General features: G+C 43.6%; 1 protein-coding gene across 7 annotated transcripts in view; it reads right to left on the minus strand.

Moving 5' to 3' along the window:
* Nucleotides 1-350: 350 nt before the first annotated feature.
* The window catches only part of bptf (bromodomain PHD finger transcription factor), a 40,434-nt gene continuing 16,870 nt past the window's right edge, over nt 351-23,914 (minus strand). For 2 of the 7 annotated variants that reach the window (XM_072692853.1, XM_072692849.1), the window contains 26 exons: nt 23,552-23,703; nt 22,677-23,020; nt 21,695-21,826; nt 21,212-21,341; nt 20,285-20,420; nt 19,773-20,084; nt 17,813-19,673; nt 16,969-17,093; nt 16,746-16,874; nt 16,453-16,603; nt 16,241-16,361; nt 15,649-15,886; nt 15,085-15,255; nt 13,879-14,015; nt 13,252-13,363; nt 12,904-13,118; nt 12,465-12,759; nt 11,109-12,196; nt 9,235-9,317; nt 8,897-9,122; nt 8,226-8,512; nt 7,655-7,828; nt 7,316-7,508; nt 7,103-7,187; nt 4,978-5,164; nt 351-1,164 (listed from right to left, as the gene is read on the minus strand). In XM_072692853.1, coding sequence (XP_072548954.1) covers nt 1,128-1,164; nt 4,978-5,164; nt 7,103-7,187; nt 7,316-7,508; nt 7,655-7,828; nt 8,226-8,512; nt 8,897-9,122; nt 9,235-9,317; nt 11,109-12,196; nt 12,465-12,759; nt 12,904-13,118; nt 13,252-13,363; nt 13,879-14,015; nt 15,085-15,255; nt 15,649-15,886; nt 16,241-16,361; nt 16,453-16,603; nt 16,746-16,874; nt 16,969-17,093; nt 17,813-19,673; nt 19,773-20,084; nt 20,285-20,420; nt 21,212-21,341; nt 21,695-21,826; nt 22,677-23,020; nt 23,552-23,703 — 7,121 coding nt within the window. In that variant the 3' untranslated portion in view covers nt 351-1,127. Of the gene's footprint in view, nt 3,486-4,977; nt 5,165-7,102; nt 7,188-7,315; nt 7,509-7,654; nt 7,829-8,225; nt 8,513-8,896; nt 9,123-9,234; nt 9,318-11,108; nt 12,197-12,464; nt 12,760-12,903; nt 13,119-13,251; nt 13,364-13,878; nt 14,016-15,084; nt 15,256-15,648; nt 15,887-16,240; nt 16,362-16,452; nt 16,604-16,745; nt 16,875-16,968; nt 17,094-17,812; nt 19,674-19,772; nt 20,085-20,284; nt 20,421-21,211; nt 21,342-21,694; nt 21,827-22,676; nt 23,021-23,551; nt 23,704-23,914 lie in introns of all 7 variants that reach the window. The other 5 variants (XM_072692852.1, XM_072692851.1, XM_072692850.1 and 2 more) reach the window with 5 other exon arrangements.

A 23,914-nucleotide genomic window follows, 5' to 3' on the forward strand; every position in this document is an offset into this window, starting at 1 on the left:
ATGAGGTCAGGATGTTGGATGATCCCCACCCCTTACCACCTTATCCCAAAAGTATTGGATGGAGCACCATCATTTTAGAGAAGAACCATGTCTGAAAGAGTATTTGTGTAAAGGGCCTTATAAAGGTCTAAAGAACCAACACCAATAGGTTAAAAGGTTTAAACATGACTCTTTATGGAACCAACAATAGTTCCTCTTGGAGACTGCTTAAAGAACCATTTGTAGCACCTTGATTTTAAGAGTGTAGGTGAGCTGACAGGGCTGTGGTAGGGGCTCAGGCTTCTTAGGTCCGTAAGGCTATTCCTAGGGTCCTAGGGCGGACCGTTAAAGAAAGAAATAATGACGCCATGTTCATCAGTGTGGGAAAGAGAACACTGCCCTTTCTCATTTATTTATGTTTCATATACATCAATAGTTCTTCAGCTGTAATACAAAAAAAGGAAAGAAAGAAAGAACGAAAGAAAAAGAAGAGACATAAACAGAATGCCTTCCAACGCATCTTGGTTTTAGCTGATTCAGTCACTCCTCCTTACTGCATTAACATGGTACGCTATTCTTTTCGGCATCCTGCACCCCGTCCCGACCCGTCCCCCACCCCCAACTGCTCAACAAACACAGTTGGCTGCGTTTCAAAGTCTCGAACATATGTGTTCTTCCTTGTACATCATGTGAAAAGCTGTTCTCGTCATGAAAAAGATATTGGGAGACCTGAATTATGCAAAACATGATTCCTTTAAAACAAAAAAAAAAGGGGGGTCAAACAGGAATCCCATTCAAAAGTCATTGCTTTGAGGTAACAATCGTTACGGGTTACGAAACGCTCGACGCAATTCCTCCACAGTCAGAGAGCAGTGCAGGTCAAAGAGAACATCCTTTGAATGCTGCGCTTCTGTGCGATGCTGGTCGACAGGGGAAGAAGAACCATCTGCTGAAGGAGATTATGGAGAACACGCGGGGGCGTCCGAGAAGAGAAGATGCCTGGGTCCAGGTTGTGGGTTGAGTGCTCAAAAGTAGCCACCCACCTTCCCCTTGATCACCCCCAACCCCTGCCCCCACCCCACAGGGGGAAAAACAAGAAAAAAAAAAAATCCTTTTGGGCGTGTGTTAGCACTGCATGTGGTTGTATTCTATGAGGCTGAAGACTGTAGTTTGTTGTTATGAGACCTACAGATACAAAAGAGAGCAAACTGAAGTGAAGTTAAGAGCCCTTTGACGGTTTTATTGAACAGCAGTGAGACAGATACACGAGACAAACAAAATGAAGAGTAGAAAAGAAAAAGAAAAAAAGAAAAAGAAGACACGCAACACAGACATGGAATGCCGGAAGGGGTGCTACAGGGATGAGAGAGAGAGGACATGGCAGCCATGTTGGCATAATCCGCAGGGAATGCCTTTCAGTCGTCTTTTTGGGGTTTCTGGAATATTTGCCCTTTTTTTCTTTGCAGTTCAGAGACCAGTTTTGTAGAAGAAATCAAAATGCCCGATCAAAGCCTGTTGACTGGCCTAGCCAAGCTCCGCCCACAATGTCCATTCTGAGCAACAGTTCTGAGATTGGACAATCTTTAGGAAACCAAATATAACCTATATATGCCTCTAATAATTAGTTTAAACATGGTCCAACTTGAACAATTAGTTCATTTTCCATTTTCCTTCCATATGGTGACAACATAGTGACCGTTTCCAAAGCTGGATCACGAAGAGTCGCTAGGCAAGCTGAGCATTTTCTATCAATGCCAAGTGGGGTGAACATATCAATGATATTTTTCCTAAGCACTAGTGCACTGTAGAGCGATCAAAACTCCAAACGTGTTGTAGAATTCCTAACACTCCCTTTAAACATTACAGGAAAACAAGATGTTTTAAGAAATATGATTATTAATAATAAAAATAAATGATTCATTGTGTTTAGAGATTTAACACTACGCATAATGGGTGTAACGGTACATGAATTCGTATCGAACCGTCACAATATGGAGGTCACGGTTCGGTGCAAGCAACCGCATGGAGAATACATGCCATGGGCACCATGTACACTGTTGGAATTGCATGGTATTGTGGGATGTGTAGTGCTTTAGGACAAGGTGTCGCAACCCTGGTCTTCGAGGCCCACTGCCCTGCTTTAACACACTCCCTTCAACTCCATAGAGTAGTTGAATCGGGTGTGTCCGGAGCAGGAAAGCCCTAAAATGTGCAGCGCAGTAGGCCTCCTGGACTAGGGTATTGCTGTGGTAACTGTAGTCTTGTTTGCCCCCTCTCTCCACTACGCTCCCTCTTTGCATGTAGAGCAAGTGGCGAACAGGGTCAGTATTTACTGTCTTTATTCTCTCTTTCGCTCACTGTTCTGCTTTAAAGTAAAACATCCGAAATTCTTAACATTCGGCTCAACTTACTTCAACTCATGGTGGATTGGTCGAGGACATTGGATGAGGATGTGTCAACATTGTGTGGAAACATTAAAAACACATTTTTTACTTTGCTGCACCCCTAGTATGCAGTGAATCTAAATTCTGACCCAAGTTTATTAGACTGAATGAGATTTTTGCCAACATTTTGTAAAGTTTGTCTTATCTCACAGCAGTCGCTACCAAAGGATGCATCTGTGGGCGGAGGAGGAATGGGCCAATTATTGTGCTCATCAGAAAAACCAAAGAGAAATGTTGCACTTGTGACTGCACTTCAAGACTAAAGTATCAGAGTCTCCAAAACCTTTCAGAACATGATCATAATGAATAAAATCCTTCACAAAAGGATTTAAAACCATATTATATGCACAAAAAGACACCTATTTATATGTTTTTATTACCGTTAGACTGATCTTTAAAAAAAAAAAAAAAAAAGTACTCAGCATTCTGTCAAATCTGGTTTCACCTCTAAGAGCTTAAGTCTGTGTTCTTAATGGACACCTGAACAAATGAGTGAACCAGTAAGGCTGGCTGAGAGCCACATGACACTTAACTCAATATATATTACAATAAAATATACACAACATTGGATTAGTGCCAGGGTAAACATACTTGAGCAAGAAACACAGAAGTTGTTGTTGGGCAAATACAATCTTTAAAGCATCCAGTAAGCAAAATGCAAATTTTCCCATCTTGATGCACTGACCACAATTCCTTACATAAACATTATTATTAAAAACAGACTTCAAAAAAAAAAAAAAAAAAAGAAAAGAAAAGAAAACTAATTCGAGAGCTCTTATGGAACAAGAACAAGACATGTCCCTTGATTACTTTTGTATTCATCGGTTAACCACATGGCTGCCATACTGTGATTGTCAGTGAAGGCCTGTCTGGAGTTTTGGAGTTTTAAAGGGTTTTCTCTCCTGTCTCCAGGAGCAGAATGATTCAATTTACTTAAAATGTAAAATCGTGTGGAGTTTCAGCTGCTCATGAAACTGCCAGGAGTTCCATGATTCTATAAAAGAGAAACTCCACCCCTCCAGCAAAGATTCCAGCTATACGTCAGACTCATCACATCACAATCTGCAAAAGAAGAATGGGTGGAGTAAATGACATGCGCAGAGCACAAACCGAACTCAGGTGGATGAGGAAAAAAAAAAAAAAAGCATGCAAGCATAGGAACGGTTTTAACAAAGCTAAACAACAAACTGCACTACCATCACATGCCAGCCTGCAGGAGCATAGAAAGTTAGTTACCAGCCTCAAAACTGGTCAGAGAACAGGGTCCATACTCCCAAGTTTCCAAGGTTTAAAAGGAAGGACAGGGTTACACAATTTTCCTTTGGGGATCGTTCAAGTCATGACTAGTGTATGAAGTTAGCTGCTTTAGTTTTAGGCTGCTAATGTAACCAGTAAGTAGTGGGAGTGTAAATATACCATTCAGCACTGAAAACAGCCTGTCTAAAACATTGCTACCAATCTTGCGTAATTACTTTGAGGCTTGTATTTTCATGATCATCCCAATTCTGTAATCAAGATGTCAGTACCTGACCTGCAACCTGCCTGTTGATCACATTTGTCATTACGTGGTCTTCACAAACCTCTCGTTACTTGTTGGCTACATTAGTCTCATAACTCCAGATGAAAACTTAAAGGTGCCCTAGAATGAAAATCTGTATTTTTCTTTACCATTTGAATAATGAAAGTTCGGTACAAGGAAGTGACCCAACCGTGGACCGGGGCGCCATATGAGGGGGAAGGACGAAGGACGATTGTAAGGGCCCATGGTAAAATTCTTCACGATACCCACTCAGTTTCCTGAGTCAAGCAGCACATTTCCGCTAGCCTTCGCTATTTAAAGTAACAGGAGTTGCTAGTAGAACCAGGCCTCGTGACCATGGCTTTTCCTGTGCCAGTGTCCGCAGAGCTTAGCCATCTGGCATTTACAGTCTCTTCTATACAATGTTCGTTTTCTTACAAAATAAACTGGACTGCCTGGACTTTAACTAGAGACAACCACACAACAGAAGGCGAAGGCAAAAGCGCTGCATGAGGAAGCCAAACCCAGGGAAGTGAGAGGGGGTGCGAGACACACACACATATATACACATATATATATATATATATATATATATATATATATATATATATATATATATATATATATTAAAAAAACACTCGCATGTAGACATTTTTTTACTCCAACGAAGGTTAAACTCGTAAACGACTTCAATTAAACGCATTCTATGGCACCTTTAAGACATGTCTTGGATGATTGATTAAATAGAAAAACTTGCAAACATCTGAAGATCATATCAAATCAAAGATGTAAATATGGACCCTTATCTAGAAATGGCATGATTGAGGACTATGATTTTCTTTCTAAATGTCATGGTTTTAAATACATAAAACTACAAAGCACTACAAATACACACACAAAATATCCCAAAGTAAAAAAGGGGGAAATGTAAAAACACCACAAGTGATTTCTTCATAATCTCCAAAAAAAAAAAAAAAAAAAAAAAAAAAAAAAAGGCCTTCAAAACCTCAGCAGTCCCCCAGCATCCGATCTTACCTGCTTGCTTTGAAAGCTTTGAGCTTCTGTACAAAGAAGGATTCCAAGAACTCTGCGCACTGGTAAAAAGGTGAGTCACTGGGGTTGTAGTAGCGGCAGTTGTCGAAAATTTTGGTCATGTCCGCTACAAACTCTGTTAGCTTGCTGTAAAATCGTTTCTGTATCTTCTGCTCTATTGTGGAAAGGTCTGCAGGTGACACACAGGGGGGAAAAAACAAAAAAATATTAACAAAACAGTGAAGAACAGAGCAGACAAGATGATGTAAAATGCTCTACAGGCGGTGCAACACAGTCACGACTGCAAGTAATGGCATCATGGTGGATGCTGTTGTGTTGACAGCGGACTTGAAACAGCAGCCACCGTGAGATCATTACTTCCAGTCGCAATGACTTTGAGGTCAAATTCAGGGAACCATATAAGAACTCACAGCCCTTTCAGTACATCATGCTCAGCTTCAGGGTACTAGAAGGAATGGGGCAACTAGGTACTTTAGGCTCTGTCTATTTGTTTGCTGTTGTTGACCTCTTTCTTACCACTTTCTAATAGACATCTATGTGATTGCAGACAGTAGAAGGAGGGTCTGTGAAAGTTGGATTGGGGGGGGGGAAGGAAAAGGTAAGGATATGCTGCTAAGGTAACAACAGAGTTTTAAGGGCCAAAAACTGAAATATTCTGACAGTCAAGTTGGCCTCAACTACATTGAACATGCCTTGGAGACTCAAGAGTGAGAGTAGAGAGTCCACAGGCCTGTCAGATAATAAAAGTATTGCATCAGGGAAGATACAAAGAATCTTTGCAAATCTGCATGCAGTCAACACAACACATTTTTATTATTTACGAATCTTTATTTGTCCAATTACTTTAGGCACCCAACTGTGATTTCTATATGGTTTACTCAATACAGACTACAGTCCTACCTATATATATACACTTTGACTGACCAATAACATCTGTCTATACCATACGTGGGGATGTTATTACCACAAGCATCACCAATGTTGTGCTGGTGATCAGCAAAGCTTTGTCACAGCACTGCGAAGATTCAAACTCTCAATAATTCTGTAGACTAAAGCTAACCAGCACAAACTTAGCCAGAATGACACTCAGGGCTAAAATCAGGGTAAAAATCACCTAGTGGAACCCTGGCTTTAGACAGCTGTGCCACTGGACAACCCAGTATGACGCTATCCCTGCTTTACTATGCAAAAACATGGAAAATGTCTCCAAACCTATAAGGTTATTTTTATAGGGAAAACTACCAAGAAAAGGAATAAACAAGCAAAAATGGTTCCTGCTGTTTGTTTGAGCTTGGGAAGTTTGACAATGGAGAACTGAATATGATATTAGTCTGTAAAGTTCTGTTTCATTAACCGAATTTATGTGTTCACAGAATTTAAAATCTGTATCAGCCACATTTGATATCCTGCATTTCTACTGTAATTCACTGTGCAACTGCTTATTTGCATTTATAGCATTTGTCGGAGACTCCGGTCCAGACCGCCATAAACCTGAATTATGTTACACAGGTAGGTAAATGTTGTGTTAGGAGTATAGCCCAAGGACTCTTACTGCTGTAGTGTGATGTGGTATGCATGCCTGCCTGACGAATTGGGACCTGGTCTGCTATAGGGTAGGCGGTGTGCTCACCTACCAACTGCAATTGTTCATTTCATTCCATTACTGAGACGGTCAGGTAAACCTGGCTGAGCTTACAAATTTTAAGTCAGATAAATAAATAAAGGCACTCATCCACTGGTTCCTTTAGGACCCCATAGTAATCTGGAGAACTGTTGGGATCTAGTAACTGCCAAAAACTGCACTTTTACCTGTTTAATTTTTATTGGCTAAAGACAAGACCCTTTCAGATTCAGTCACTAACCAGTATACACTACTAGATGGGGTAGAGTTTATAAAAAAAACAACAAGCCTCTGAATGGAGGCTAAAAATTAGAGTCCCTCCCACAATGCTCTCCCCAACTGTCAACTTTGACTGAAGAAAAATCTGAAGATTGGAGCCAACCAGCACAGACAGACTTCTACTAGGTTTACCTGACCCAAAGACGGTCAGGTAAACCTAGTAGAAGTTACATAGTTCAACTCAGTTAAATTAATAAAGGCACTCACCCATTGGTTCCTTTATGACCCCATAGTAATCTGGAGCATCGTTAGGATCTACTGGTTCCAAGAACGGCCATGCCATCTTATGGGCCTGGCGGACACACAAGGTCATTTGAACTTTGCATATATTGTACAAATAAACAGAAACCCCTATAGATATATAGTAAAAAGCAACAGGTTTATTATACGCATCCCACATCTAACCGCAGTCTAAATTACCTGTAAAGAGCGGAGTATTCGCTTTAAGCCCTCGTAGTCTTTGTCCGTGAGCGGCGTCAGGACCGTCATGGCCTCCTCCGTGGACTGACACTGAGGGCACACGTACTCGTCGATGTGAGTGGCCTCACTCTGCAGAATGCCCACACAGCGCCCATGGTACCAGTTCTGGCAACGGTCACAGCCGATGTAGAACCTGCACACAATGGACGAGACACAGGTCAGCAACTGACGGGTCCTGTTAATTCCTGAATGTCAACGCTCAGTCTTCAAAGACGCGTTAAGCGGCATGCGCACAGTTGAGCAACAAACAATGAAAGCCTTTAAGGCCGGATCACATACTGGGACTCATCGTAAGGTGTTCTGCAGATACAATAGAGCTCTTCTGAGCTGCCCTCTTGTGCTCTTTTACACTCTGTGCAGATGTAGTCGTCCATCTTCTTCGCCTCCTTCTCCGTGATGCCCACACATTCACCGTGGTACCAGTTCGAGCAGAGATCGCAACCGATATAAAACCTGCAAGTGAAGTCGTGCAGTGATCATGAGCATCATGGGGTCACTGCTCAATAATATCAACAAAATTTAAAATGCATCTATTATCGAGATTAAAGGCAAGTTGCATTAGACAGGACATTAAACAAAATGGCTATTGTTTATAATGTATTATGACATCTCCACCATGCAGATTAAAAAATGCTTAGGCTATTAGCAAAGAAGGAAAGAGCAAGGGGAGTATTTTCATTTGCTTAATGCCAACTGGTCTCCTTCTGCTTTCTCTTATTAGCAGGAACACTACCAGCAACATTTTGGGAGGCAGTACCACATCAAAGAATACCTCATCAACATCAACATACACATACAATCGTGTTGGTTGTGCACGGGTTCAGTAGAAAAGCTTCATACAAGCTCTTACTTGGACTCGTCGTAGGGCGTTTTGCATACACAGTACAGCTTGGTGTCTCTCTTGTTGTCCTTTGAGGACGTGGAGATCATTTTCTTCTTCTTGCTCTTGGAGGAGGTCCCGTCACGGTCTTCATCCCGCTTGCGTTTGTGACTGGAGGATGCGGAGGTGACCGGAGCAGTGGCTGCAGCGTGAGCAGCTGCCTGGGCACTGGCAGCCGCAGCAGCTGCCTGAGAGGCTGCAGCCTGAGCCTTTTCCTTCTCTCTTCTCAACTTACTTAGATCTTTCCTCAGCTCCTCCTGAAAGGGGGTGTAGAAGAATGAGTGGGGTATGCGGAGAAGGGCTTAGCACTGGTGCTTAGTCTGATGAGTGTTCCCTTGTCGTTCACACTTTGCTGCAAGTACAACAGTTCTGAAGAACTAGCCTCAACCCAATGCTCTCAATTGGCTCAATAATAATTTATTAATTTATTAAGATGTATCATGAAAATCAAGAACTTTACCAGAAAAGATTTATTGGCTGGTTGTTTACATTTGAAATAAGCTGAGAATTGTGTAGTTTTGCCACATTTGCCTTAAAGCCCAAAACTAAAGCAGCACACTTGCCACTCCAAACGTGCCTTGGCTGTTTGACTACAGTAAAGCAAAATTGTGCAAGTTATGCTTTTTGCTTTTATCTCTTACCTGCACCTCTACCTGTAACTCCTTATCTAGCAGTGCCCTCTTCTTCAGGATCTCCGCTTTGAGCTGCTCCTTGTGTTTGAACAGCAGAGCCGAGAGCTTGCTGGCGTTCTGTTTGCTGCGCTTCTGCTCCACCGACTCCTCGCGCTTCCTCTTTTTAGCTGCCTGCTTCTCGTCCTTGTCGATCTTATCCAGGATGAATTTCATCACCTGGTTACACACGATCATCCTGCATGGAGACAGCAGAGAGAAAGAATATGGCAAATACTCCTCTGGCAATGGTTTTGATATCAAGGGCAGTGTCCGAATCTGGATGTGGGGAGGTGCAGTGTCGTTCTTACCTCTGGTTCTCCTCCCTCTCGGCAGGAGTCATGGTTTTCTTTTGCTTTAAGTGTTCTATGACGGCGTTCTGCTTCATCACGACCTAAAACAGCCACAGAAACCAAAGTGAGACTAAAATACACTCCATGTTAGACAATTATATTTTTTGCGTGCTTCAGTTTGTTCTTATAAGCCAACACTTGGACTTTAGAATCAATATTGGAATTACATTAAGTGTTTTTGGGTCATCCATAAATTATTTACACAATTTAGTAGAGGGAGGTAATGGGGAAAAAAATTATAATCATGGAAGAATTTAAATTAGTACAGTATGGTCAATATATGGAAAATTGACTTTATATGGTCCTGAATTCGATTCTGCACTTTTTTGTTGCATACAGGTATACCAGTAATTAAGAAACCCATTCACTGATGTACACAGGCATTAGTATTAAACTGAGTATCACTGCCAGTTGTCTTCTCACCTAGCAAACGTTTCTCTTCCATATGTAAATAAAAGTAGGTTGGTGCTCTAAAGGCTCATTAATACTTCCTTCACATACGAAAATAGATGTGCCGTTTTCAAACGTCGTAACCATCACTGCCCACATACTTCTATGCGTCCTTTACAGAGGGTGTTAAGCAAGACATCCACTAGAGGGCACTAGATTACACAAAAAATAAATAAATAATGAAGCACTGTAAACGTTCATAGTTTCTGCCAGAGTTGCTTCTTCGTCGTGTTCACGTCTCATTTTCTCTTGAACTATTGGCTACATTACCACCTAGGGCTGGGTATCACCACTGATTTGATTCCGTTTCACCCGGTCCCAATTCAATTAGATTTCCGATTCGATTGAATTGAATTCAATATTGATTCATTCAGTTTTATTTCAGTTACAATATGTTTTGTTTGAATACGATTTTCAGAGAACTAATCGTAATTGTACAAAGAACGCTCAGCCTACCCCACCCCTAAAAAGATAGAGTTCATATAAACGCTGTATTTTATATTGTAACATTGAGTTTGTGGCTTGCCGTAGTGCTACGATGAAAAAAATGATGCAATGTGCCTCACTCAGCCAAGCAAACGCACAACAGGTGGACTTTTGAGAGCTGCCTGATGCATCCAATGTGCAACAAGTTGGATGGGTCATATTCATGGGTTATATTCGCAGAGTTGTCTGTCATGATAGCTGGATCTTTGTTTGCAACTCTTAGTCTTGTATCGCTTCGGACAGTAGTTCAGATAGATTACCGGTCGTGTGACTGAGTTCAGTTGTCCTTGTCTGTAAAACCTGAAACATGAATCTCCATTCGTCGTTGATATAGTGAGCTGTAATTATTGGCTACGAATCCATTGCTCCTGATGTCCAGCTATCACAGATAAGGGCTTTCTCTGTCTCTTTCTCGGCTTTCTCTGTCGACTTAAGTAAACTTGCGACGCAAGGGCTGGGGTGGGGGTGGTGAGTATGCTAAATTTAAAGACTGATCTCTTGCTTATATTTCTAAACGCACCCCTACTACCACCCACAATGTGCTGTTCTGTCTGTATCTTTAAGCTTTCAGAGAATGTGCACGAATACGGACGAATCAAACGCAGAGTACAGGTACATTTACTGCTGAGCATAAATGAGTCTTGACTGTATCAGCTAAGACTTGAGGCCTGGGTACGGTCACAATAAGCATTTTCCATATGATGGGTTAGTGGAGCATCAACATGACTCTGAAGCTATTATTTTAAGGTAGAAATGCTACAAAATGTTGCTTATTTAGACTGTAAATCTAGCCTTCATTGCTTTACTCTGTACTGTTTGCACAATTCTTATGTTGTTTTTGAAGTCAGTGTCTGCCAGCTGACTAAATGTAAGTGCACTCTAAGGCTGCCTAGTACCTGTTTCTGCAGCAGGTCACTCTGGCTGCTGGCCTGTTGAGCTTGCTCCCTCTTAGCCTCCTGCTGCTGCTTCTTCTTTTGCTGCTGCTCTCGCAGCTGCTGGATGCGCTGGAGTTGCTCCTGCACGCTGGCCGTCTGAATGGTCACCACGTTCTGGATCTGATGTGTCTGCACCTGTCCTCCACCCTGCTGCTGGATCTGGATGGGCAGCTGCAGCTTGATCTGCTGGGGTAGTGTGCCCTGCTGCGCCTGAGCCTGGAGCTGGGCTGCTACCTGGTTCTGGATATGAGAGAGGACCTGCTGCTGGAGCCCTGGCACACTGAGGAGCTGAGCGGGGAGCTGAATCTGAGGCTGGACTTGTGTTACCGTGGTCTGGGTCACCTGAGGGGCTACGGCAATGGAGGCTACTTGTGCTGGAGGGGAGGTGACCTGGGCTACGTGAGAGACGGGTATGGGAGGGGATTGCTGTATTTGGGTTTGAGCGGGCAGGTGAGGTTGAGGCTGAAGTTGGGGTTGGGCCTGGAGCTGAGGCTGTGGCTGAAGAAGAGGCTGAGTCTGGAGCTGAGGTTGGGGCTGTAGTAGAGGTTGCGTCTGGAGCTGAGGTTGGGGCTGTGGCAGAGGTTGCGTCTGGAGCTGAGGTTGGGGCTGTGGCAGAGACTGAGTCTGTAGCTGAAGTTGGGGTTGTGGCAGAGGTTGAGTTTGGAGTTGGAGTTGGGGCTGTGGCAGAATTTGAGTCTGGGGCTGAAGTTGAGGCTGAAGTTGGGGCTGGGGCAGAAGTTGAGTCTGGGGTTGAAGTTGGGGCTGAGGCTGGATCTGCGGCTGAAGTTGGGGTTGCAATTGGACTTGGGGCTGAGGCTGGGGTTGAAGTTGGGGCTGGGACTGGGGCTGTAGTTGAGACTGTGGTTGTATTTGAAGCTGTGGCGAAGAAAGATGAGTTGTTTGTGGAGAGGGGAGTGGAAAAGAAGGTGCTGGGGTTTGGGCTGGGGTGGCTGGATGTTGGACAGGTTGTGGTGTAGGAAGAGAGGGAGGAGATGATGGAAGGTTGGAGGGCTGGATAGGAGGTTGGGCCTGTGCTGCAGGTTGCCTCGCTGAAAAAGAAAGAAGTACCAAATTGTGTACCATTCTGAAATTATACCTTAAACTAGCATTGACTGCTTTCTCGTGGCAATTTGCCAGAACCAGCGGCCACCAAACAGGTCACAGAGATCTACAGAATCTAGTCAGCAACACTAAAAGTGATGGATGCCAATAGTATTAAAATCCACTGGAGGCTTTTCCTTATCCCCGAACCTGAACAATCCACTTCCGGCTAGGCTGCTAGAGGCTGGAACTAAACTAACTTTAAAAACATCTTACCTGGCTGTGTGGGCATCATAGGTGTGGTAGTGGTGGCGGCAGTTGGGGTAGTTGGGGTGACCGAGGTACTGGGTGTGGATACGACAGGGGCCGCAGAAACTGGAACTGGGGCTGGTGCTGGTGCAGGAGGCATGGGGGTGAAGAGGAAGCGCTGGACCTGGCCGTTCGGCATGGCTGCCTGCATGAGCTGCTGACCAGGACCTGGTATCACGGTCACCCCCTGCGGGATGACTTGGAGCTGGCCTGTGGTCTGGCCCTGGCCTTGGATCACCACAGTCAAACCTGGATTTCCTCCCTTCAGGAGACAGAAAGGAAGCGGTGGTGGGGGGTTAATTGCATTCTCAAATCTCAAATAACTGATCATAACAGATTATGTAATAAATATGGCAGGGCTTCAGATTAACCAAAACTCCATAAATAAGTCAAGCCCTGTACAAACCTGAGCACCCTGCGTGAGTTGCGTGAGCTGAGCCAGGGTCAGTTTAACCTGGCCCTGTTGTGGCCGAGCACCGGTGGCCGTCTGCGGGGTCTGTGGCTGCCCAGGGGTGGAGGGCCGGGGAGGAGTACCAGTCCCAACCTGTGCCGGGCTGCTGGTCACAGCCTTTGACACGGGAGTTCCACGGATGATCTGAGTGACCACCTGCTGACCCTGACCTGAGAGACCATATGAGAGGGGACATATAACACAAATGAGTACCTCACATAGAAGCCTCATGCAACCTCATAAAAAAAAAAAGGCTGGCAAGTGGACAGACAAGTGGACAAGACCAATGTGCAGGAAGATTACCTTGAACCATTAGGGGTGTACGGATGATGGTCTTTCCTAAAGCTGTGGCCTGCTGGAGAGGTGAACGAACCACGGTCATCCCAGGCCGCAAAGGGGTTCCAGTTGTTGTGACCTAAGAGACGGGGGAAAGAAAATAATGGGTTATGGAGTGTCATATTTTTGCATGTGATTTCAGTGATTTGGAAGAACTTCTCCATTTTTTACAAACAACAGTAGGTCACACTGCCTAACAACATAAAGCAATTGCAGTTTGAAGCAAGCATTTTATAACTGGATGGAGGGAGGCAAGATCTACTTGACTACATTAGTCCTGTAGCTCCAAAGCTAACCTAAAGAAGCAAACTCCGACAACAAACATGGCTGACTGGCTATGATCTTGGCTGATTAGCTGCCTGTGAGATAAGGGCAAAACTGCACAAAACTCATTTCTCTATCGCTTTAAGCCCCTAAACTAAACTACCTTGATGATTCAGTGAATGTCCTATTTAGTCAAGTAGGACAATATAGTATCGTTGACCAGGATATGGTCTGAAACAAAAATGGAGTGTTTTTTTGTAAATGTACATTCATTTCAGAAGTTCAACATATTCCTCAGATAAGGAAAACACTGGGTCGAAAAAAGCACACCTGCTGCGTGGATGAGGCGGTGTTGGGTCGGATGCTGACGGTGGCCGAACGTGGCTGGAATGAAGAAAAGGACTGAGCGGTGCCTGCTGTGCTGGATGGAATGATGCCCACCACCTTCTGCTGTACCTGGACCACACCTGTAGAGAGACACAAACTTTAGGCTCCACCTGATCATTTGACAAGAGTCCACATTTAGGTTGGGCTCATACAATCTGCAGCTTGAGAACCTGTTAATCGCCATCTCTCTCCAAGAACGGCAATGACAACAACTGAATTCTGAAGGGCTCGACTGATAGGAAGATCTGGTGTCCAATACGATGCTAATTTTAGGGTTCTGATTATTTTCAGAAAATTCAGATAACATATCGATATTACATTTTTTTTCTACATCAAAAGCTAAACAATGTTGTGCAGTTTTGGTTTTCAGCAGTTTTCTTCATTATAAAATAGTTTGTATTATAACATTCTTCTTCCTTTTAACCCCAACAGTCCACATGTGGCCCATTATTCTATTTACCATCAACCATATATAGGTCCCATACTATTTGAATCGTGTTAACAGTTAGTGAATCATTTAGTTTAGATACTGAAGCCTTTATTGTGCATACCAAATCATTAAAAGACCATAATGAATCATTTATAGTAGATACTGAGTTTATCATCAGTTGGGGAAACATTTAAGGTAGATGGGGAATCATTTGGTGTAGATACGAAATTATTGAATAAAGCTACTGAATCATTTAATGAAGATACTGAATCATTCAATGACTATACTGAAACATGTAATGACGATATTGAATCATCAATGGTAGAAACAGAATTCTCAAAGATTACTGAAAGCCTAGAGTTCAAGGACTTAAGATGTCTTTTACAAGCTTTGTTATATTAACCACCGGCGTATTGAGATATACCCGTTTTGATTGAATCCCAATGACTGGGTGAGCGGGAAACATAGTTATGCCAATAACAATAAACCAATGGTTTATCATTATTTGTCAACCAACATATCAGTTGAGCCCTAGTTCAGAGTCATACATGCTTTCTTGCTGCTGAAAAGTGCAACAGTGCTTTTAGCCGAACAACTCTTCTAGCTGAGACCACAACCTTTGTTCTTTTGATTGACAGTTCTGGGTAGGGTGGCTCTGTTTGTGTGCGGGCAGGCCTAGTTATAGAAAGCATGCCAGAGCGGACCGAGGCCTGCCCTACCTCCTTGGGTGGTTGGCACGTTCACTGTGACTATCTTGCTGTTGGCCGGCAGAGGCAGTTTGGCGGTGATGACATTGGCGGCCTTCGAGCCCGGGGCAGCAGCGATCTGGAACGTTTGCCCAGACGTGCTGATGCTACTTGCTGCTACCGTGGTAATGGAAGTTGTGGAGGCTGCAACATACACGATCGCCGGTGATCACCACGAAACAGCCGCAGCAAAAAAAATAAAATAAAAAAATCCTCCCCCCCCCAAAAAACGGCAACTGTGTGGCAGTGGTGCCCACGACCATCCACAGTCATTTTAGTCCAGGACATGTGCACTAGATAGCAAGTGGGCATCACTGGTTTAGAATACTGCTGTTTACTATATTACATTACTTTAAAAGCATCCATGCATTGGGATTCGACTGCAATTCAACGGAATAAGTCAGGAAAGCTAGAATAACCAGACTGTATACAAAGCAAGCGAACGCAAGGGCTTGAAACGAAAGCATTCAGCCACACCTCTGTCAAACAAAACCTTAAAAATTCTATCTTCAACAGTCCAACCCCCGACACACTGACCTGTATTACCTTGGCCTTGCTTGACCCATGAAGCAAAGGTCTGCTGGAAGTTCTTGTTCTGCTGGAATGTCACCGGAGTTCCTAACTTGGTGGCCAGTACCACTTTTGTCCCAGGGGTGACCGGACTGGTCAGGGAGCCTACCACCACCTTCTGCGTGGAGGACCCAGCGCTGGTGGGCGTGCTGGTCAAGGTGGTGTTGGTTGGGATGCCTCCAGGTTTTTGCTGTTCCAACCGTTTCTACAATGCAAATGTGAGAGAACATGAAAGCAGAACATGAAGCTTGTACCTGGAGAAACTCACAGACAGACAAGCAAAGCACACAAGGGGAGATGACTGGAAGGGTGTAGAATAAGCATCCAGAAATAAAAGACAAAAAAATGAGAGACTGACAAAAATTATGCTAAATTAAAATGATATAAACAGGACATCAAACAAGCCTGGGAAAGCCCAAGCAGCCATTTCCATAGGAAAGAGACTATTGATTTTTATTTTTTATTTATTTATTTATTTTTAATATAAAAAAACTCTGTCCCTTCATTTAAGGGCATGCTAACAGGGGATCCCCAGGTGGGCACAAGCCTAATTTCCCACCTGCTGGGCTGCCAATCTCTGCTGCTTTAGCTGAGCTTCCAATTGAGCCTTGACCTCTTCAGCTTTCTTCTGCACACTAACCTTAGTTGGGTCTGCTGCCTGTGCCTTTTCCCTCTCAACCCTGCAGAGAAATCAGAGGCGAATGAAAAATACATCTCTTACAGTCAAAATAAAAATCGAAATCTTGTGTCAGAAAGCAGAGATAATCGCACCTTTCAGTAAAGGCTCGTATCTCCCAGAGCTCCAGATCCTCTTCTGGCACCCAGGTCTCAATCACTACAGGCCCCGTCTGCTTAGAAGGCTCTGGCTTCTTTGGCCGAAGGGCACTGGAGCGCAGGCCTTTTCTCTGGGGCGTGGGGGTCTCTGAATGAAGTAAAAGGTATTAGCTAAAAGTATCTGCATATGTGATTAGTTGGAAAGTAAATCAAATCAAATATCTTAAGACCTGCTGACAACGTAACGTAACGTCTGCTCCCTTTTCTCTCAGTCATTGCGTCTACCTTACCTTTGGGAGTCTCGGGCACTCCCAGGGGGCAAATAATTTTTCTAATGCAGTACTCTGAGCGAATGCCATAAGGTCCCACATCCCTCCTTTTGATGATCTCTGTGGTGGTGATATCAGTCTCAGAAGTTTCTGAAATGATTAGGGAAACAACGAAAAACATCCTTGATTAAGCACTCGATGCACAGTCACGTAGAGACAACAGAGCAACAAAACTCATGGTCACCTGTGCGTGTGGTTCCCACAGCAGGCGAGGGCTTCACTGCCATGTCGTCCCATCTGAGACAAGCCCAGAGCAACCGTAACATCAGGCTGACTCCAGCCAAAGACCTCACTGTTTGGAGCCGGTACCTGTGAGAACAGAAGGGTGACTTAGAACTGCTCAGATGTACATATACACAATATGTCCAAATGTTTGTGGACACCATTTCTGATGAACGCATTCAGCTACTTTAAGTTGCACCCATTGCAGACACAGCTTTTCTAGTCCTAGAACTTACTGGCACCATGTCTTAATCTAATCTCAGGCGTAGGCTAGAGGGGTGTAAACCACCAAACCCCCCAGCAACCCCCCAGCAACCCCCCAGCAACCCCCCAGCACTGAGCTGTGGAGAAGTGAAACTGTTCTCTGGAATGCTAGTTGCTGAATGCAATCACATTCTCAATTCTGCAATAAAGCAATGAATGTGTCCCTATAATTATGGCATGTTTAGCAACTGTTCTGGATGGAGAACTTTGGTACAGAACCATAAAAAGGATATGATCTGCCAACAAGACAATACAGCATGCCACACCAATCATAAAGTGATGGTGTGGGTTGAGGAGCGAGGACGTTCAGGTGATATCATGAACATACTCAGCAGATTTAAACAGTATTTATAAAGTGCGAGACTGTGCTCCATTATGTAAACAGCATTGAAAACTGTGTCTCCAAATAGAAGAATAAATCAATATACTATATGAGGTCTGGGGAAAACAGTGAAGTTTAGATCATTTTAATAAAATATTAGGAAAAAATAACTGAGGCTTCCCCAAAGCGGGTCCCCAGATTAGCCAAACTGTTCACAAACCTCCATGTGATCCCAAACGTGGGTCTCGGGGATGGATAGGGCCAGATGTCCAGAGCTGGTTTGGCATTGTAATTAAAAATGGGCACCTCGCGGATACCAGCACGCCGTGCAAGCTTCTTGAGCTCGTCGTTGGGAAGGACGAAGATGCTCTTCTTGCTGCTCTTGGTTACGAACTTGCGGTAAGAAGGCAGAGCTGTCCCTGATCGGGTTTTCTTGGAGCGCACAAATTTCATTAGTCGTACCCGATCTCGGGTAGAGTACTCCTTACTCACGGTCATGGAGGTCACGGAGGAACCGGAAGGTCCTGATTTAGCATCAGTTAGCATTGCTGTGACCACAGTCTTACACTCCTCAGTCACCTTGGCTCCAAGGACTGGATTGGCAACCTTGGTGACCGTGGTGGTAGTTGTAGTGGAAAGAGTGGCGACCGATGTGGTGGACTCCACCTTTGGTTCCGATGACGCTGATGCGGCAGAGACGTTACTGCTAGCAGTAGCATCAAGTTTGCTTGGTGCTTCTGCTAACTGTACAGTGCGGGACTCTGTGGAGACTGTGGTGGTGGTTGTGGTAGTTGTGGTAACCTGCGTAATTATGGTCTTCATCCCACTACCACTACTATTGCTGTTTTCAGGAACGTCACTGCTAAGGCTGGACTCATCCGCAGACGGAATGGACGACGGGCTGAGAGACTTGGGCTTGGCCTCCTCGGTCTCTAGCGATGGCACCTTGGCACTGTTACTAAGCACATCTGGCTTTAAGCTAGTTTCTGTTGGGGCAAGCTGGGACACAGTAGAACTAACAGTAGAGTCAACAATGCCTTCTGCGCTCTTCTCTGCTATCTTGGCTACCTTCTGAGGTGGCAGATACTCGGAGTCTGGCTTATCCACCAATGGTTCCTCTTCAGGCTTAGCCTTTTCCTTCTGGCCCTCCTGAGTTAAGTCCCCATTCATGAGGGATTTCAAGGGTTCCTTTGGCGTTAACAGTCTTGTCTCGTCTTCCGTGGTCTGCATCATCTCTTTTGAGTTGACATTATTGGTCAGATTCGTGGGTGAAGAGTCCATGGAACCATCTTTTCCGTTTACATGAACCGGCAACATTTTTTCTACATTTAAACCATTCTCGCCAACAGAGGAACTGTTTTCAACTGGGGATGTTCTTCCTGTGTCCTCAATTTTGGGACACTCCGTTTCAGTCTTTAAGTCAAGACCTTTTTCGAGGTCTTGCCGCGAACCTCCGTTAAGCTCGGCAGCGGTAGTTACTGGTGCTCCATTGCCTGTTTTGTGCTCTGCTTCCGTTCCTGCTTTCTGTCCTGGTTCCACCGTTTCGGTCTTTGGACTGGAGTCCAATCTGACATCAAGATTATCATCAGTCTGTTCTAAGGAATTGGGCTTTGGTTGCTCCTCCTCTTGGTCAAATTCAAGCTTTTGGACTACAGGGTCTTTTTCCTTCATTACTGGGTCTACTAACCCATCAGACTGGACAGATTTTGGAGCATCAGAGGTGGTTCCTTCCGTTCTCTGAATCTCTTGGTTTGTGGATGAGGTGGTCTTCTTCTGGTCCTCCTTCACCTCCTCGGTAGCTGGTTTAGAGACGCCCGCCTGCTTGAGTTTCTCCAGCCGAAGCCTCTCCTCCAGGGTAAACTGTTTGACTCGCCGCTCCAGAAGGCCGTCTAGCTTTGAGGCTTTGACTTTCTTCTTGTAAGCTGTGCGCAGTTGGAAGCCCTCGCTAACATTCACAACTTCACAATCAAAAGGTGCTTGAAGAGGAGTTGCTTCGCTGGCTTTGGACGTTTCACCATCAATAGCCTCCACTTTAGCAGCCTGGTCATTCAGCAAAGGTGACTGTGTGCTTCTTACGTTAACTGTAAATGTAAGAAAATGGCGACATCATTTCAGAGGTTGTAATCATTTGAACATGGACAAAAACATGAAAAATAAACACCCTATTCCCATATAGATACCTTTCTCCTCACTAGGACTAGTGGAGTTTGAGGCACTACTGTCCATTTGTTCACAGGACTCGTTCTTGATAAAGTTATTACTTTTGTCCACAGCCTCCTCATCCACCTCCATCTTTTCTTCCTCTTTTTCATTCTTCTCCGTCAGGGTTTGCTCCTCAGCAGACAACTGTTCCTTTGCTGATTCTGGGACAGAATTTGGGTGCTTGTCTTCGTCTGCAGGCTTCTGGACGGAATTGGAGACTTGGTGCGATTCTGAAGGGCTGGTTTGCTTCTCCGAGAAGGACGCTTGGTTTTCGCGGTCAATTTTAGCTGCTACAAGAAGCAAGAAAGACTTCGGTCATGACCAACTGTCACTCTAAACAGTTAGTGTCTTTAACAACTCTGAATTTCTAGATCACATTTTTTTTATTATTTATTCGGTTATACTTCTACTAAGGTAATGCAATGTTCTAGAACCAATGTCAAAATCTAAATAAATGGTAATAATTCTGTAATTATTAATAATTATGTACCCTCAAGTGCTTTTCGGTAGTTGACATTTGTGTTTCCGGGTAGTCTAGGGACAAAGCGGTGGACATGGGTCTTGGAGACCCAGCTCCAGCCACCATAACCCGTGACTCTGTACTCCTCCCCTTTCTGTTTCCACACCTATCACACAGAGAAATAAAGAACATTAGTGGCACATTCTGATATCTTGATATTACACTGCACTGACGCTTTGAGGACATTTAGACACTTTACACACACTTGGACACTTTATTATGTTACTGCTAATCATTCATTCATGCTGCTACACTCCTTGCATATTTTGTGGTCATATTGCTGCTACCTTTTTACATTTCTTTACTTTTCCCATTTGTGTCTACCCTTTTTATATTCAATTATTATATTTATTCAATAATTGGGACCTTGATCACCACCCCATGTACCACATGTGACGCGAAGGACAATAAAGTCTCTTTATCCTTAATAATGTTTTTCCACAAATGATCTAAACCCATTATTTACATTTACAAAGCTGAAAAGAAGAAAACTGATTCAATGTAAGGCATCAATTATCAGATGAATATGCCTGAGCATTACTGCTGGGCTCCCCCTTTTTACATCCATTTCTGGACATGCTAAGACCCACAGAACCATCTCTGAAAGTGAAAGACGCACTTCTCACAAGCGCTTTCCCATCCTCTTAAATAATAATAAATAAAGCCACAGAAAACAGAAATACACAACCTTCATTCAAGGATGCATGCCAAAAGTTTTCCCAAGAGTTTAATTAAATTAACTGTTTAACAGTTTGGTTGATTGTCCCAGTACACTCAAACAACATCATGTTAAGTATCCTTGTAGCTACTCTACGCTCCTGTGCCACTCTTACAATACTGGACGAACCATAGGCGAGCAAGATTAAAGACTCGAATGAGAGCTCGTACTGCACTTACCTGGTGCTTAATGGGGAAAGTGTACTTCACCCACGTGGCCTGCTGCATCGTCTCTTCATCCTCCAGCTTTTTCTCTCTTTTTTTCACTTTTTCTTTCTCCTCTCGTTCCATGGAGGTCATTCGATGAAGCCTAAGGGAAGACCAAGAGAGAACAGGGGGGATAAAAAGAGCAAGGTGACTCTGACGTGTTTAATCAGCACTGTTTGACCTTAAACATTACATTTTTTATGTAGCTTGGGGCAAGGACATTAGCTAAACATGAGCATGGGACTTTAAAAGAACATGAGTTTCCATTAAAAGAAGTATTCAGGATGTATGTTTATAATATTTTTAATATATATAAGATCTATTCAGCAGCACAAGGTAACACCAAAATATTATTACACAGCATATGCCAGTAGATATTAGGACATAGTATGAATCATGCTCAATAGCATACTTTGAATATTAATCTAATTCAACAGAAAGTTTGTCTTCACTGACCTTGTGTGACCCAGAGAATCCCTCCACATTGGGAGCATGACCACTGGCTTGATTGCACACTCTAGGATGGCCAAAGCCAGGGCAAACTCTCGTGCTTTGCTGCACATCTGGACTGCCTTTATCCAGTTTGACCTGTGGCAAAAAAAAAAAAAGAAAAAAAAAAAAGGGTCAGGTTCAGAGAGGCTCCGTTTTAGAGATGATTTATTCCCTGAATGTGGAGAGATTACTGCCCGACTAGAGGAAAGCACTTACTCCATAACACCAATATAACAATAACTGTGAAAAAAAATATTTATATATTTTATATATATATAATAATTTCTGTCCAAATTTCTCCATTTTAACTATGTTTTTTTCCACTTCAGATGTTTGGCCATGCTCAATGTATTACCATTGTCATACAAAGATCAAGCCTTTTGTGCCGTCAGTGGTCTTTGCTAGTTCTGCTGTGCTCTGATACTCACTGTATTGGGCAGAGTCATGCTCCCTTAGTGTGTATCAGGTTAGTGGTGTTTTTACTCTGCTTCCCCAAAAAGCTTATTAGTTTTACACATTTCACCAGCAGCTTTGGCCAAGTTGGAGTCAAATATAGTTAAAAACTGATCGATTAACCATGTGTTTTCTATTGGAATGGGCAGCAAAATCCAATACTATGGTTTTGCTGTGTGAACTTCCCCAGGAGGCCGGTTTCTCAACAGACGCAGGTGACTTCAGTACCCAAGCATAGCAGTTATGCATTAACAGTTCATGTAATAACCTAATTACTAGTGTCGTACTTACTCTTCTTGATATGAATGTGTAATTACATAAACCCTAACATTTAATATACCACAAGGCCTATTAATGTGTAATTTCACAGACTGCAGAGTCTTCTACCAAAAAAGCCTAAAAACAAACAAACAAAAAAAAACACCTTATAGCTGACCCCAAAAGCACCCATCCCAATCTCGTATGAAGGGGAAGTACCCTTCAGCAGGACTACCTGTGCGAGGCCCAGTTGGGATGCAGGAAGGGAGCAGGGACGTTGTTCTCCAACTGGATGATGGTCAACCTCAGAGTGGACACGGTTAGCGTTTTGGAGCCGTGTACAGAGCCGTTCCACTTAAACTCGCCGGCAGTGGTCATGCAGAACTTGTGAGAGAGGTGGCGGCGCTTGTCGTGGTCCTCACGGTGCTGGTGCTTGTTAAGGGCCAGGGTGTTTGTGCTGTACTGGTTGTGGTAGACTCGGAATTTGCCCTCCTGGCCCAGCTTAAAGAAACCACTGTTAGGGTTGCTCTTACCAGTCAGGTCCTTCCTGACAGAGCCGAAGGCAGTCAGCGATGGGGTCTGTGGGAGGAAAAGGAGTATATATAAACATGACCATCACAGTATGAATATGATGACAAAATGTGAAATCTCATGCTTCTAGACTCATTGTCTAAAAGTATCGAGACACAGTTAATTAATTCAGCTATTTTATGGTTCCTTCACTGACACAGGTGTTCCAGCATTGCCAAGAGAATGAGACACTTTTGAGACACTATTGTATGAACCGCTTTACATATCGCATTTACACACTTACACACAAACCTTCCATTTTCCTATCTGACTCTTTAAACCTTTTTTTTTATTTATTTATTTTTTAATCCCTTTACATTCTATCAATTTCATGATGAATCAGTAGAACGATCCAGAATTTTGCAGAACGAAATCTTTTTATTCAAGTCTACTGAAAGTTGCCATCCTGGATACGAGGTTTCTGCGTGACAGTGGCGATATTTTTTTCAGATGTCTGTGACTTTTGCACACTCCTGTATGCATGTCCACTATATTTCCACGCCTGCTGTGAACGAACACCATCACACTGTATTGTCTTACCTGATTAAGTGCTCTGCAGCCGTCCTGTGAACTGCCGTCCTTGTCCTGCATGATCTTCCGCTGGCTGAGTTTGCTGTCAGGGTTGCGCAGGCGCGTCACCATGCGCATAGACGACCCAGATCTCGTACCGTCTCCATTTCCTTTCCCCTCACCTGTCCAAAGATGCCAGTCAACTTAAACGACTTTAAAATGAACATATCCTTCAAATACAACAATGCGGGTGTGTTCAACAAAGCAAGGTCCTCATCAAGAAACAAGTTGTGTTAAAATGCAGGTTCTGTAAACTGGCCATCTCAGAGGGTCCATGTGTGTATGTAGATGTACCTGGTCTTTTACTAAAGTATGATTGCACCCGTTAGTCTT

Source organism: Salminus brasiliensis, chromosome 12, assembly GCF_030463535.1.
Source record: "Salminus brasiliensis chromosome 12, fSalBra1.hap2, whole genome shotgun sequence".
NCBI lineage: Eukaryota > Metazoa > Chordata > Actinopteri > Characiformes > Bryconidae > Salminus > Salminus brasiliensis.